The sequence below is a fragment of the Triturus cristatus genome, chromosome 8, assembly GCF_964204655.1.
Source record: "Triturus cristatus chromosome 8, aTriCri1.1, whole genome shotgun sequence".
Classification (NCBI taxonomy): Eukaryota; Metazoa; Chordata; class Amphibia; order Caudata; family Salamandridae; genus Triturus; species Triturus cristatus.
Genome location: NC_140591.1, coordinates 147880591 through 147893703, shown reverse-complemented (window position 1 = coordinate 147893703; position 13113 = coordinate 147880591). Strand labels below are relative to the sequence as shown.

At 44.5% G+C, this 13113-nt stretch overlaps 1 protein-coding gene across 6 annotated transcripts in view; it reads right to left on the bottom strand.

The window, feature by feature from the left end:
• LOC146801707 (OX-2 membrane glycoprotein-like) overlaps positions 1-13113 on the bottom strand; it is a 208602-nt gene that overhangs the window by 63925 nt on the left and 131564 nt on the right. For all 6 annotated transcript variants that reach the window (XM_085621169.1, XM_085621171.1, XM_085621172.1 and 3 more), the window contains one exon: positions 11639-11968. In XM_085621169.1, coding sequence (XP_085477295.1) covers positions 11639-11968 — 330 coding nt within the window. The remainder of the gene's footprint in view (positions 1-11638; positions 11969-13113) is intronic.

Sequence of the window (13113 nt, the reverse complement as noted above, 5' to 3'; positions counted from 1 at the left end):
CAGCGAAGATGCTATTGAAGGAGTTTTTCCCTCGATATGGTGTTTGCAGATTGCTATAAAATGAGGTCCGTTATCACTCCACAGCAGACGTTATCAAGTATGTCCTGAAAGGCCTGGGAATTACCCAAAAATTTCATGCAGTGTTTCACCCTCAGTCTGCGGGATTGGTTAAGAAGTATAACGGTACTTTGAAGCTTAAGATCGCGAAGATCCAAGCTTCGACTTCTTTGACTTGGCCAGATGCTTTACCGCTGGCATTATTGTCAATTAGATCGATACCGCATTCTCGGACCGGTCTCACACCCTACGAGATCGTATTTGGACGCCCAATGAATATTTGGGGTCCACCAAAACCGCAGTTAGTGTATGATGTACCTTGTGTAATGATGAGTGATTATCTGGCACAGTTAACGGATAATTTGGTTTCTATTCATCAACAGGTTCGAGAGGCGCTCCCTGATCGGTCCACCGGTGAAGGCCATAATCTCCGACCTGGCGATCAGGTTATGATAAAGGTGTTCGAAAGGACGAACAGTCTGGAGCCGAGATGGGTTGGTCCTGAGCAAGTTTTGCTCGCAACGAGGACAGCTGTGTGGGTTTCCAATCGGAAGAACTGGATCCACTCCTTGCACTGTCGTAAAGTGCCGCCTGGATTGGTGGAGCCTGCTGTGTTGACCGACCATTAAGAAATTCTGACTGCAGAGAGAGGCCGTGCTGTGGAACCGAACGACACTGAGGAGCTCTTCCCGGACCAAGCGATTCCTGGAGGAAGAAGATATCACCTCAGACCAAGGAAGTGATTGTTGTATCTAAAGTTGTCAGAACGGCCCTTAGGTTAGTGAAACGGAGAGCCAATGAGGCAAGGGGGGGGGGGGGGGGGGATCAGCCCTGCATTAGTGTAGTGACACCCGTCCTGGCCCGCTGGTGAAGAAATCAACGGCTGCCTAAGGGGAAGAGTTCTGACAACCTTTTAGTTTCAGGAAGATACTGACTCTTTACTACAAAATGGAAAAGAAGAAGATTCTTTGTGCGACAAGCTTTATTATCATTGTAGCTATTGTTGGTATAACCACATGGTTTGTTGAGGATGTGACTCCTGCCCGTGAGTTGCTTGTTTTGACCACTCCAGTGCCTGAGGAGCACTACTTCTATACCCTTCCGTATCAAGAATTGAAGCATCGTCAGTCTTATTTGAATAACACTTTTATCCAGATGTTACATCATACCCATGTTGCTACGAATGCTACAAACTGTTGGATATGTGGTATGATGCCAGCTCATCAGAAGAAAGGAGGGACGCCATTCATACCTCTTCCTTTCTCTCATAATGGCTCTTGTAGAGCATGGTATACTTTGCTTTTTGCCACACGGAAACCTACAGTGGGACGATTACTCTTCAGACTTAATAGGGAAAGTCATCAAGATAAAGATGGCTATCCACAAGCGAATGGGACAATATGGGAGTGGGAAGAATATCGACCAGACAATGAATCGATCCCCTACATTTTCACGAACACCAGAGGCACTGCAGGGAAAGAACGCTTTGTGATTCAAGTGGCACAAGCTCAAGCGGACCTGTGTGTCCAGAGTGTGGGTTATATTCCTGTTGGTGTTAGTGATTGTATTATTGTTCTGAATATAGATGGACTAAATAATAGTACTTTCTTAGCCTCCCATATAACATACTTTGTATGTGGGAATAAGGGTTATTATCGCTTACCAGCCGGCTGGTCCGGAGTATGTTATGTAGCGTTTTTATTACCTCCTGTATTCTTAGCACCTGCATCTTACCATAAAGATTTGAAGTTGTTGACTAATGTGACTGTAAATAGGTACAAACGTACTCTATCTATTGATGATGTTGATCAAACTGATACTAGCTTACAGCAGTATGTTGATTTTAATTTAGGATTGTTTTTCTTTGTTGGAGCTGCCCTAAATAGTAGGAAGGTTCGAAGGTTAAAGAGAGTTGTAGAGGCTGTGACGAATCAAACCGCTGCTGCTCTTGGGAATCTTACGGAAGAATTACAAATTACTAGAATTGTTGCATTACAGAATCGCATAGTATTAGATGTTATGTGAGCTGATAGAGGCGGAGCATGTAAAATTATCGGAAGTAGTTGCTGTGTGTTTATTCCTGACCATACGCCATCAGTTTATAACGCCATTAATAAATTGCATAAAATCGCAGCTGAGATTCATACAGAAAATGGTACTTGGACCTTTTCTGGATGGTTTTGGGCATTGATCACTACATGGGGATGGAAAGTTTTAACTGGTCTCTGCATTATTGTAGCAGTTCTGTTTTCCTGTTGCATCTGTGTCCAGTGTGGTCCTCTACTCTGTTCTTTGTGTGTGTCATTTTGTATTCCTGATAAGAAAGCTCTTGCCAAAGTCACCTATCAGAAACATTTGAACAAGGAGGTGGAAGAGATGATGAAAATTGACATATATGATGATTATCCTAATAAGCCGAATGTCTTCAGTAAATGCTGAAAGGGTCGTCTGTTGAAAATTAAAACAGCGATATGATTAAGCATTTACTAAAGACATGAATTCTCCTACCTGAGAACATGTTTGTCTTATGTTGACTATTGTCTGGACTCCATTTTGTATTGTCATGCCTCCACGTGCTGTGCACGAGAAGAGTCCTACCTTTTCGCTAGTTGCTCTTGTAATCTGCCTAGTAACAGTCTATAAATAGCTCCTTTGTCCGTCTTGCGCATGCCCAGACTTGACCACATCTGTTATCAGTTAGTCCTTGTTTGACCATGTTTTCGCGGGCTCAGTAAAATGTTAACTCCGCCCATATATTGATCCTGTATCGAAAATGCCCATAAAAGGTAATGAATCTTGCCTCATGTTGTATCCACCCACTTATGAGCCCCTCTCTTGTGTATAAAAGGGGACCGTGTACGCAAGTTCTTTGTGCTACTCTATACAATACTGAAGAGTGTTGTATAGGTTGTAGGACCACCCTTAAGGGTTAAAACTCTTGTCTTTGTATTTGCAGCTTCCGTGCCAACTTCCTTCTAGCTTTTGTTACAGGAGAGCGAACCCTTGTATTCTGCGGGCCTAGCTGGGGCCTGTATTCTTCAGGGTCCCACGTCCGCGCTGAGACTGGGGCTGCGCAGTCTTGCGGGTCTGAAAAGAACGTGCCTGGGCGCCCAGTCCTTGACCTCGAAAGAACCGAAAAGCAGACCCCGAGGGAGTATGCGTGGTGGCGAGACCCAAGGATTGGGCCGTAGCACGAGATTCCTTAAACCGTTCTAGGGTGCTATCCGCCTTATCACCAAAGAGGCGTGTACCGTCAAAGGGCATATCCAACATGGTGTTCTGGACATCCCAAGAAAAGTCAGTAGTTTGGAGCCAAGCAGAACGACGGAGCGCCACAGTTGTGGAAAGTGCCCTACCGAGAGAATCGGCCGTGAAAAGCCCACAACGAATAGTACATTTTGCAGCACTCCCCCTTCGGTAATGGCTTGGGAGAGAACCACCCGTGCTTCCACAGGGCACTGAGGCAGCATCTGTGCCACAGTGTCCCACACAGAATGGGAATAGCGGCCTAGCAGGCACGCAGTATTCACCGCCCGCAACCCAGAGCTGGCATATGTGAAAATCTTTTTCCCAAATTGCTCCAGTTTCCTAGATTCCTTGTCCGTAGGAGCAGAAGGGAACGCACTCGGCGAGGCAGAAGCCTGGACAACCAGACTCTCAGGCGACGGGTGTTGTGTGAGAAAGCTGGGATCGCCCGGCGGTGCACCACACCCTTGTCTACAGGGACACCTGTGTTAGGTTTAATCCAGTTGCCCAACAGGATATCAGTAAGCGCTTCATTGATGGGCAGTACCGGCTCCTCAGAGGAGGACTGCGGCGGCAGGACCTCTGTCAGGAGATTGGTCCTGATAGGTACAGAAGGGAGCTCGAGGTTAAGAGCCTCAGCTGCCCGACACAAAACCACCGAAAAAGTCCCAACCTCCTCTGTGGCCCGGAAGAAGGGGACAGAATACCAGGGTGTGGACAGAAATCCAGATCCACTGGACCCTCCACATCGCCTTCCCACTCAGGCTCATCCTCGCATTGAGCTGCAAGAGTGTCCTCAGACCCCTCCCAGTATTTCCCTTCGCCACTGGTTGCTGAAGGGGCCAGTAAGGACGGGGTGCCCTGGGAAACAGGATAAACTCCCCTCCAAGAAATGGAATGGGAGAGTAAGATACCAGTCCCGGGTCGGCGTCAGCTGCGCGCCCAGCGCCAGAGCCAGATCCAGGGCTGAGGCCGGAGCCGGCACCAAGGCCTGGGCCGGAGCCGGTGACGCCGCAGGGTATGGTGCCGCCATAGCCGAGGCCAGAGGCGGCGGCACAGGGGCAAACCCTTCCGACTGGTCCGCAGGGCCCGAAGGCGCTCCGGAGGGACCCGGCGGGGCAAACAAATAGCGCAAGGCCGACAAAGGCCTGCACCTCATCCAATACCGACATGTTTCGATGGCAGGCCCTACAGGACTTAAACCCGGGCATCTCTATTGCACCAGGAGTCAATGACTCCCTACGGGATATGAAACGGGGGGTTGAGGAAGAAAGAACGGGCATGGCGCAAAGAGTATGACGCCATTGCCAAGAAAGAATACATTTCATCCTTAGCGAATTACAAACTAGCCATCCAAACTAGGAAGGCTGCTTTCTTTGAGGAAAGAATAGTTGCAGCTAGAAATCCACAGAGGGAAATCTTCCGGGTCCTGGCGGAGCTCAGGATAAATAAAGAGCAAAGTACTGAGTTCTCCCAGGAGGATTGCCAGAGGTTCCAGGATTTCTTCGTGAATAAGATCTCCGATATTCTGGGAGAAATTGCTGCAACTACACCCCTCGAATGTCCTTACCCACCGGACCTCACTGTCCCGCCAGATATTTCACCACTAGTTGAGTTCTCCCCAATTTCAAAACAAGAACCATTTACGATCACGGACCGAGTCAAATCGGGTTCCCTGGTGGATCCATGCCCTCCTGATGTGTTCAAGTTGGCATTGCCAGGAATTGAGGATGAAGTTTTGCATCTGCTGAACACCTCCCTTCACACAGGACAGGTCCCTCTAGCTTTTAAAGAGGCTCGCCTGATTCCTCTACTAAAAAAACCTGGATCGGACACGAAGTGTTTGAAGAACTTTCGACCCATCTCCCAGTTGCCTTTCCTGGCTAAGGTGATTGAGCAGCATGTGTTAACATTACTCTCAGGTCATCTAGAGAGCAACAACCTGCTGGAATCCAATCAGGCAGGGTTCCGTGCTAACCATAGCACGGAATTAGTCATGCTATCAATCCTGGATGAATTGAGAACTCGGGTTGATGTAAAAACACCGAGCGCCCTGGTACTACTGGATCTCTCCGCGGCTTTTGATACCGTGTGTCATGAACAACTTTTGTCGCGGTTGAGATCTTTTGGTATCAGGTGTACAGCACATGCATGGCTTACATCATTCCTGCAGGGCAGGACACAAAGAGTACAGTTGGGGGACTTACTTTCCACCTCTGCTCCCATCACCTGCAGGGTTCCACAGGGATCTGCCCTGTCACCCCTACTCTTTATTATTTACCTGCAGCCATTAATCACACTCCTGAATAGGATGGACTGCCTAGTATACAACTACGCCGATGATACCCAGATAATCATCCGGCTGGATGATGGCCCGGGAGCGTCCACCAGGTTACAGGATATACTCAAAGCCACGGTTAACTGGATGTCCGAGAACTCCTTAAAAATCAACCCGGATAAGACGGAAGTGTTGCCCATTTCCATCTCGGGCAACCCCTGGAGCGAGAAATTTTGGCCTGTGGAGCTGGGTGTGCCACCGAAACCGGCGACTGCAGTCAAAAGTCTGGGCCTATATGTGGATGACAAACTATCCATGAAAAAACAAGTCACTATGGTAGTGGGTACTTGTATAGGCCTGATACGACAATTAAGGAAGATCTCTGCATTACTCTCATTCTCTACTTTGAGACACGTGTCTCAGCCACAATCCTGGCTAGGCTGGACTACGGGAACTCCCTGTATATAGGTTTACCCCAGCGGTTGCTGGATAAACTGCAGGGGGTTATGAATGATGCAGCCAGGTTGATCTATAAGAAACCCAGGACTGCCCACTCTTCCCCCCTGATGCAGGAGCTACATTGGCTCCCGATTCGGCAGAGGGTTGTATTTAAAGGATTGTGCATCGTACACAAGGCGCTGTATGGTAAAGCACCAAGATATTTGAAATCCCGCCTACTCCCATATATACCGGGCAGGACTTTGCGGTCGTCGGACGCTACCCTCTTGTCCCAATCCCGTTTCAAACTGGCCACGGTGGGGGGACGTGCTTTCTCCAACACACTCCCAGCTTTGTGGAACAAACTGGCCCCAGAACTTAGGAAGGAATGCAATTTGCTATCCTTCAGGAAAAAGTTAAAAACTGTACTTTTTAAGCAAGCATGGAGCAGACCCTAGGCGCACTGCTGGGATCAAGTGAATGCCATACCTCACTACGTAATCTGGACAAACAGCGCTTAGAGACCCCGGTGGTTATAACGCGCTATATAAGTTAAATAAATAAAATAAATAAATAAATAAATAAGTACACGACAAAACAAGTTAAAACTTTTAACTAGGGGCACCGCTTTCCCTCGGATCTGCGCGGAAAAATAAAGAACTGACGTCAGCGCGCGTGGGCGCGCCTAAGTAGCTCGGACGACGTCATCTCGGCGGCTACGACGCCAGCGACGTACGTGGAGCCGTACGACGACGCCTACTGACGCGCAGGAGTACTGCTGACCAAAACTTTCCGAATCCAGTCTGACGCCTGGGGATATTCTAAGGTAAGGACTAGCGTGTCTCTTTCAGATAAGCAGGATTACACTTGGTGACTACATTCCTTTTTTTAATTTTTTTTTATTGTTTTGATCAGGGAAATCAAGAGAAACAATATTACACTGAAAAAGAACAGTAATACAGAGCAGAGGAAAAGGACCAAATAATCACTGCAAATTCCACATTATCAGAAACAACTATAAATCCCAAAGTACAGGGTAGAAAACACAGAGGATTACGACTACTTCATTAAATCTCATCAGTTTCCCAATATTAAGGCAACTAGACGGGAGTTATTATAAAAGAACGCGGTTCAAAATTGTTAGAACCGCCTGGAATGTTTGGAATAAAACAAGTAAACTTCTGAGGATCCCCAAGCTGCATAGATATCATGCTATTTGGCGCTCGTCTATGTTCCCACCCTTATTTTATGACAATCTAGGGAAAACTTGGGAACAGGCTGGCATAAATGTAATTGGAGATCTATTCGAGCAATCGGAGTTAAAATCCTTTGAAGAGCTTCAAACTCAATTTGGGGTGGAAACCAAGACCTTCTTCAAATACTTACAACTCAGGGAGATTATTAAAATAGCAATGGCCCAAATAACTGGACTGGAAAATATTCCGATACTTGATTGGCTTGGGCATAAGCAGCCACGGGTAAAGGATTTATACTTAATTTTGTTGAAAACCAATCAGGACGATATTGTCAGCTCAGAAAGTGTTTGGGCAGGTTTGCTGGGGGATCCAGACGTGGATATCTGTAGGTCTCTTTATTTGTCAAAAAAAATATTTCTCGCAGCCAACCTTAAAGCTCAACACTTTAAAACCCTGTTTAGGCTATATTATACCCCTGCTAAACTCTTTAGCTGGGGGAAAAGGGAAACTGATCGCTGCCCTAGATGTAATCATGGTCCGGCAGATATGATTCACATGTTCAGTGCGTGTAATCAGCTTGATAACTTGAAATTAAAGATAGAGAATTTTCTTAATCAAGTCACTGGTGGCCTAGCACGACTAACTCCTACTCTGATTTTAATTGGGATGGATGATAGCTTATGTTTGGATTCTTCCCAAGTTTATTTTTGTTTCATGGCTTCTGCTATTCTTCGTTTAATTATTGCAACTCATTGGAAGGATGCAGAATCACCCTCCTTTCAGGAATGGTATGCAACATTTCACCATGTTTTTAACTTAGAGAAGGCACTCTATAAATGTAAAGGGAAAAGAGCCAAAAAAAGAGGTCTCCGGGTATGGGGCCCGATTTGGTTACTACATTCCTTGTGAATTCTAAAGAGTCCACCATCGACCAACGCAGGGAGTAACCATTTGCTTTATTTATAGCTAGGTTTTGTGCAACGTGAGAGAATTTGTCCCTGGAACCTGACTGTCGTTTCAATAGTGTAAACAAAACGCTCAATGGGAAGTGGTCGCTCAAGACAATATTGTGAGTTGTAAATGACAATTTCATATAGATCAAATGCATGTTTTCAAGTCTGCTCTTCGGGACACTACAACATATGCTGCTTTTGCACATTTACAGATCTCATAACATTGAGCTTGGTGGATTAAGTGGATGTGTCACTGACAAGTCTCAGGTTTGATTCATAATGCCGCTTCCATTACGGGGCGGATGGAAGGTTTCATTCCGCCTGAGGAAGTTTTGTCACTCTGCCCTACTCTTTAACACCGAGTTCCGGCCAAATTCCACCAGTCGCCGCATGGCGGAATTTTTCTACAGTTAGTCTCCAGAAATTCCAAGTTGGTGAGCAAGATTTGGCATCACCTGGCACGATTTTTTAATGAAGGTGGTCAGAGGGCTGCCGTTCGAATAGGTTTGCTGTCACTTGGGTGGATTTACAACATGAGTGGCAGCAAAATTTACTCGAACGGCCACTTGAGCAATGCACGGTGCCCTTCGTGCAGATTTTTCCGCGCTGCTCGTACTACCAGCAATAAATTGCAGTACGAGCTGCATATTTTGATCCCATTGATGGAACTACACAGAATCTCGCTGAGTTTTTCATGTAATTCCGCTGAGTGAAACTTCATGAGTTCTGCCCATTCCTACTCCTGAGAGTGCAAATCACAGGTGCTACTATTGCCAAACAGTTGGCAAAAGTAGCACCTGTTAATTACTGTGCCAGGAATCTGCGGTATTCTAAATCAACACTAAATAGTGGTTGGTGCATCACACCAAGCATTTGTTATGCGAGATGACTGAACTACTTTGTGGAAAACAACAAGGCCTAAAAAACTACTAAAAAAAGGTAGTTAAATGCCTTTGCATGAAATGGAGTTCTAACATACAAAGGACACGTGCATTCATTCAAGCTTCAGAACATATAAAAAGTGTGGCTGAACGACAATCGTGTGCAAAAACGTCACTCCAACAGAAGCAGAAATAGTGTCACTTAATAGCATAGGTTATATTAACAGCAACCATGCTTTCAATTTTGGTCTGAAAAACCAGCACATTAACTGTGAAATCCACTAAAATATGAAAGTTGTTTTTAAATCCTGCAGAGGCAATGTTCATTATAAAATGCAACATTTGTTACATTTTTCTCCAAAACTCCTTTGAAAAGAATGACCATATTCTCTAGAATGGTTGTCCTTAAATGTCTATACTAACTTTAGCAAGTAGCCTGGAATGTGTAAAGAAGGTGACAACCTTGATTGGGCCACAAGGGAGAAACGATGCAGACATGGCTATCAGTTTTTCATTGCAACACTGGAGCAAGTAGTGCAAAAAGTACCGCTTTCATCGTGCAATGCTTTTGTGCTGGTGACGTGTTATACCCAATATTAGAGTAATGCCGCTTTGGACAGATCCAGGCTTTGTGTGGCAGCTGGATCAGGTTTCACGAGTATGTTGCTTCCGAACTAGACTAGTCTGAAGAGGCAGGAAACAGCAATCCCAAGCCTTCACATGGGAATTACTGTTGTACTGCCTCTGCATAGAGATCAATCCATGAGAAAAAGACATGTGTTAAAGCAATTTCAACAGCTGCCTTACAATGCACTACCATAAAAACTGATCACAGAGGCGATTGCTTTGCGTTGGAGGGGTGTGCCTCTGGTTAGCCAAATTTGTTGAGGCTTCCCATAACTGAGCTATCTTTGTCCACCCATAGGTTAGACGCCAGGCACCCCAAGTGATGCCTCAGTGAGAATGCTCCATCTCCAAAGGACAAAAGCCACAACCCATCATTTGTTCAATTTCTTCAGGTTTCCACCAGCCCTGCGTTTTGTGGTGCTTGAGGGCACCCACTAAATATATAGAAAATAGAATAATGCAAGATATGATGTAAGCTTGCAATCTGTCTTTTTGATGAAGTTATAGTGTGATAAATTACCCTCCTGTGTATTTGTAGATGTGGTGGGATGTGACAACTAAGTCTTTCATCTCTGTCCATCTATCCCCAGGCTTTTTAAGTAGCCCACATAGCTCCGATTACAATGGATCGGTATTGGAATGTAGGGTGGGTGAAAACTTAGCATCAGCAATAACTGTCACAGGACAGCGACAACCACACGTACCTTGCACTTATGAGTTAGACCCACAGAATGTGGAATTACTGAGAAACCAAATTTACCTGGTAGATGGTGTCCCCTTTTCCATGGAGTTTAATGCACACATTTGTTGCCTGCTTTCAGCAGGTAGTAAAAGTGTGCAGGGGGCGGTTTGAAGGCTGGGTTCGAGGGAGACGGTTAAGAAAGAAGTGAAGAATGTTGGTTGGGATCATGCCTGTCAAAATGACGTATTACCCTCTTATTCATAGAACACTTCTTTAATTTCTAATAACTCAAAACAGCAATTGTACCTATTTACACAAGTTATTGGTGCTCAATTTACTGAGCCGAAAGGATGCAAGTGCATATGAACTAGCCAGGATTCAAGCGTGTAACCTGAAGATCACAGCAATTGCAATAGTGAGTGTTTACCTCACTAAGGCATCTTGATGGTTTAGTAAAAGTACTAAATGTGTACCATGGATGGCAATGAATGGTAGCAGCAGGTATCAATGCCTTGGCCTTTGTCATACAAGTGCAAAATGCACAGCCCTCAAAGAAGCCTAAACAGATGGAATACTTTCATCCTTGAATACTTCTTGACAAGAACAGCCATGTACCTTCATCCGCAGTTAGTCCTGATGAAGGAGAGACCCACAGCAGGCTCCTCTAGACAACGCAGAAATATGCAGATTAAGAAGGAAGGGTGAGAGTAGTCATTTTAAGTCTGTGAATGAGGGTGTGACCTACCCAAACATATATCATTTTTTTGGCACGCACCCTCAACTCCTCATACTATGGATAAACACCAATTATAAGGCGGTGTTTATACAAGTATCTAGGTGTCACAAATGCAGGGGGTGCGCAGGGTTTAACAGGAGTAAATAATAGACCTATCCTCGGGGTGTATCAGCTTATCTACTAACCTGTTCACCTTTTAGAAAGTATCTGTTTAAACAAATCTCTGAAAACTTGGAAAACCAGATGGCTCCCTCAACTCCACATTACATGAGGTTTTTCCAAATCAAATAATTGAATTAACATTTTGTAAATACCTTTTCATATCCAATTTAAATTCAATCCATTGAATTGACGATCGTAATGAAGTATTTTGAACAGAAACTGTTCCTCCCACACCCCCTCACGGTGAGTGTATTTTGTAGTTGGGATGTTAAATTTGGCAGTATCTCCTCTGACCAGGTTTAAATTACTCTCTCCATTCACATGGGAGTCATTCAGGCAACTATACTGTTAACACAAGACTTTAAACATTTGGACCACTTACCATAGAGCGATAAGCAGGTGGTACCACCGATCGAGCCAGAGGGAAAGGAGTTAAAGAGACACTGGTAACAACCCTCATCATGGGTGTTGGTCTTCCAGAAAGTGATCGCCGTCTCATTTAGAGACAGGAGGGTGATACTCAGGTGGTCTTTATATCGTTTATCAACGTTCACTCCTGTTTTGGGGGCAAAAGTTGCCAAGTTCATAATTTCCGCACTTGTATTTTTCTGCCAGGTGATCTGCAGAACGTCCAAGCTTTTCCGGAGGAAACATTTTAAGGTAACTTGTGTACCAATCTCAGCCACAGTTTTCTCTTCTGTCGCAACATCGCCTATAGAAGAAAGCAAGAATCACAATCTTAGAATGCAAAGTTTGGAATTAAAATTTTATGGAGGATAGGGATATTACCAACTTTCAAGCAGTGTCAATAAATGTCACTTTTGTATGAAAGATATCAGATTACAACAGCACCTGTAATCAATCAGTTATCAGAACATTTACAGGATCTGCTCTAACCATACTAGCGTTCAAAGAGAACTTGATTATTCAATGACACGAAGGTCTGCATAAACAGGTAACACTGCAGAAAGTTACATTAAAGCACCAACCTCTCACAAAGAACACAATTAAAGTATAATGAATCCACTGTTAATGAGTTTTTCAAAATAAATACTGAGGATATCTTGGAAAAGAGCTCACTTGCGAACTAGAAAGAGTTCTTTTCATTAGTAGTATGTCTACAAGTTCGAATCTACCAGTGACTGAGAGACCTCTAATGTACTTTGAAAAGGACATTTAAAAAAACATAAGTGTGTGCAATATTTTGCATGGGATAAGCATCTTTAAGAAAAGCCATGCATCTGCTGCCTTCACAAAATCAATAATTCTCACGAATACACTATGTATGCAGGAAAGATACATGTATGAACTCTCCAGTCTCATAATGATAGGTGGGTCACACATCGTGGTGTAGCAGAACAGAGCTTCAAACAAAACTATTGCTAAGGAAATTTATTTTTGTCTTGCTGTGTACATCTTTTGTAGAGTCAAAAGTTCTATGCTTTTTGAGATCGCAAATCCAAAAACATTAAGTTGTTCTTTCATCCAGAATATCTTGCATGAAACCTTCACTTTCTGTTCAAAAACGAATCCTCTTGCCATCATTGGACTGTTTGTTTCTGCTTCAAGTTGACAGAGATTTCTTCAAGAGAAACATCTGAAAAATATCTGCTACATCTAAAAAGTATGCATCTCGGTCAACTGCCTCTCATCCAGATGCACTCAGAGAATGAAGAGGACACAAAGCTTTGTGGTCCCTCCTCTTGGACACATGTGTGCACTGTGATTCAAGCTTAAAGGAGGGCAATCCGGGAAAGCACATATTCCCAGTGTCTTGTCTTTCCTAAAACCTTTTTAAGTGCACATCCTTGGTGAATCAGGTCTAGGTTGCATCAGTCACCACTGTGACAAATGTAC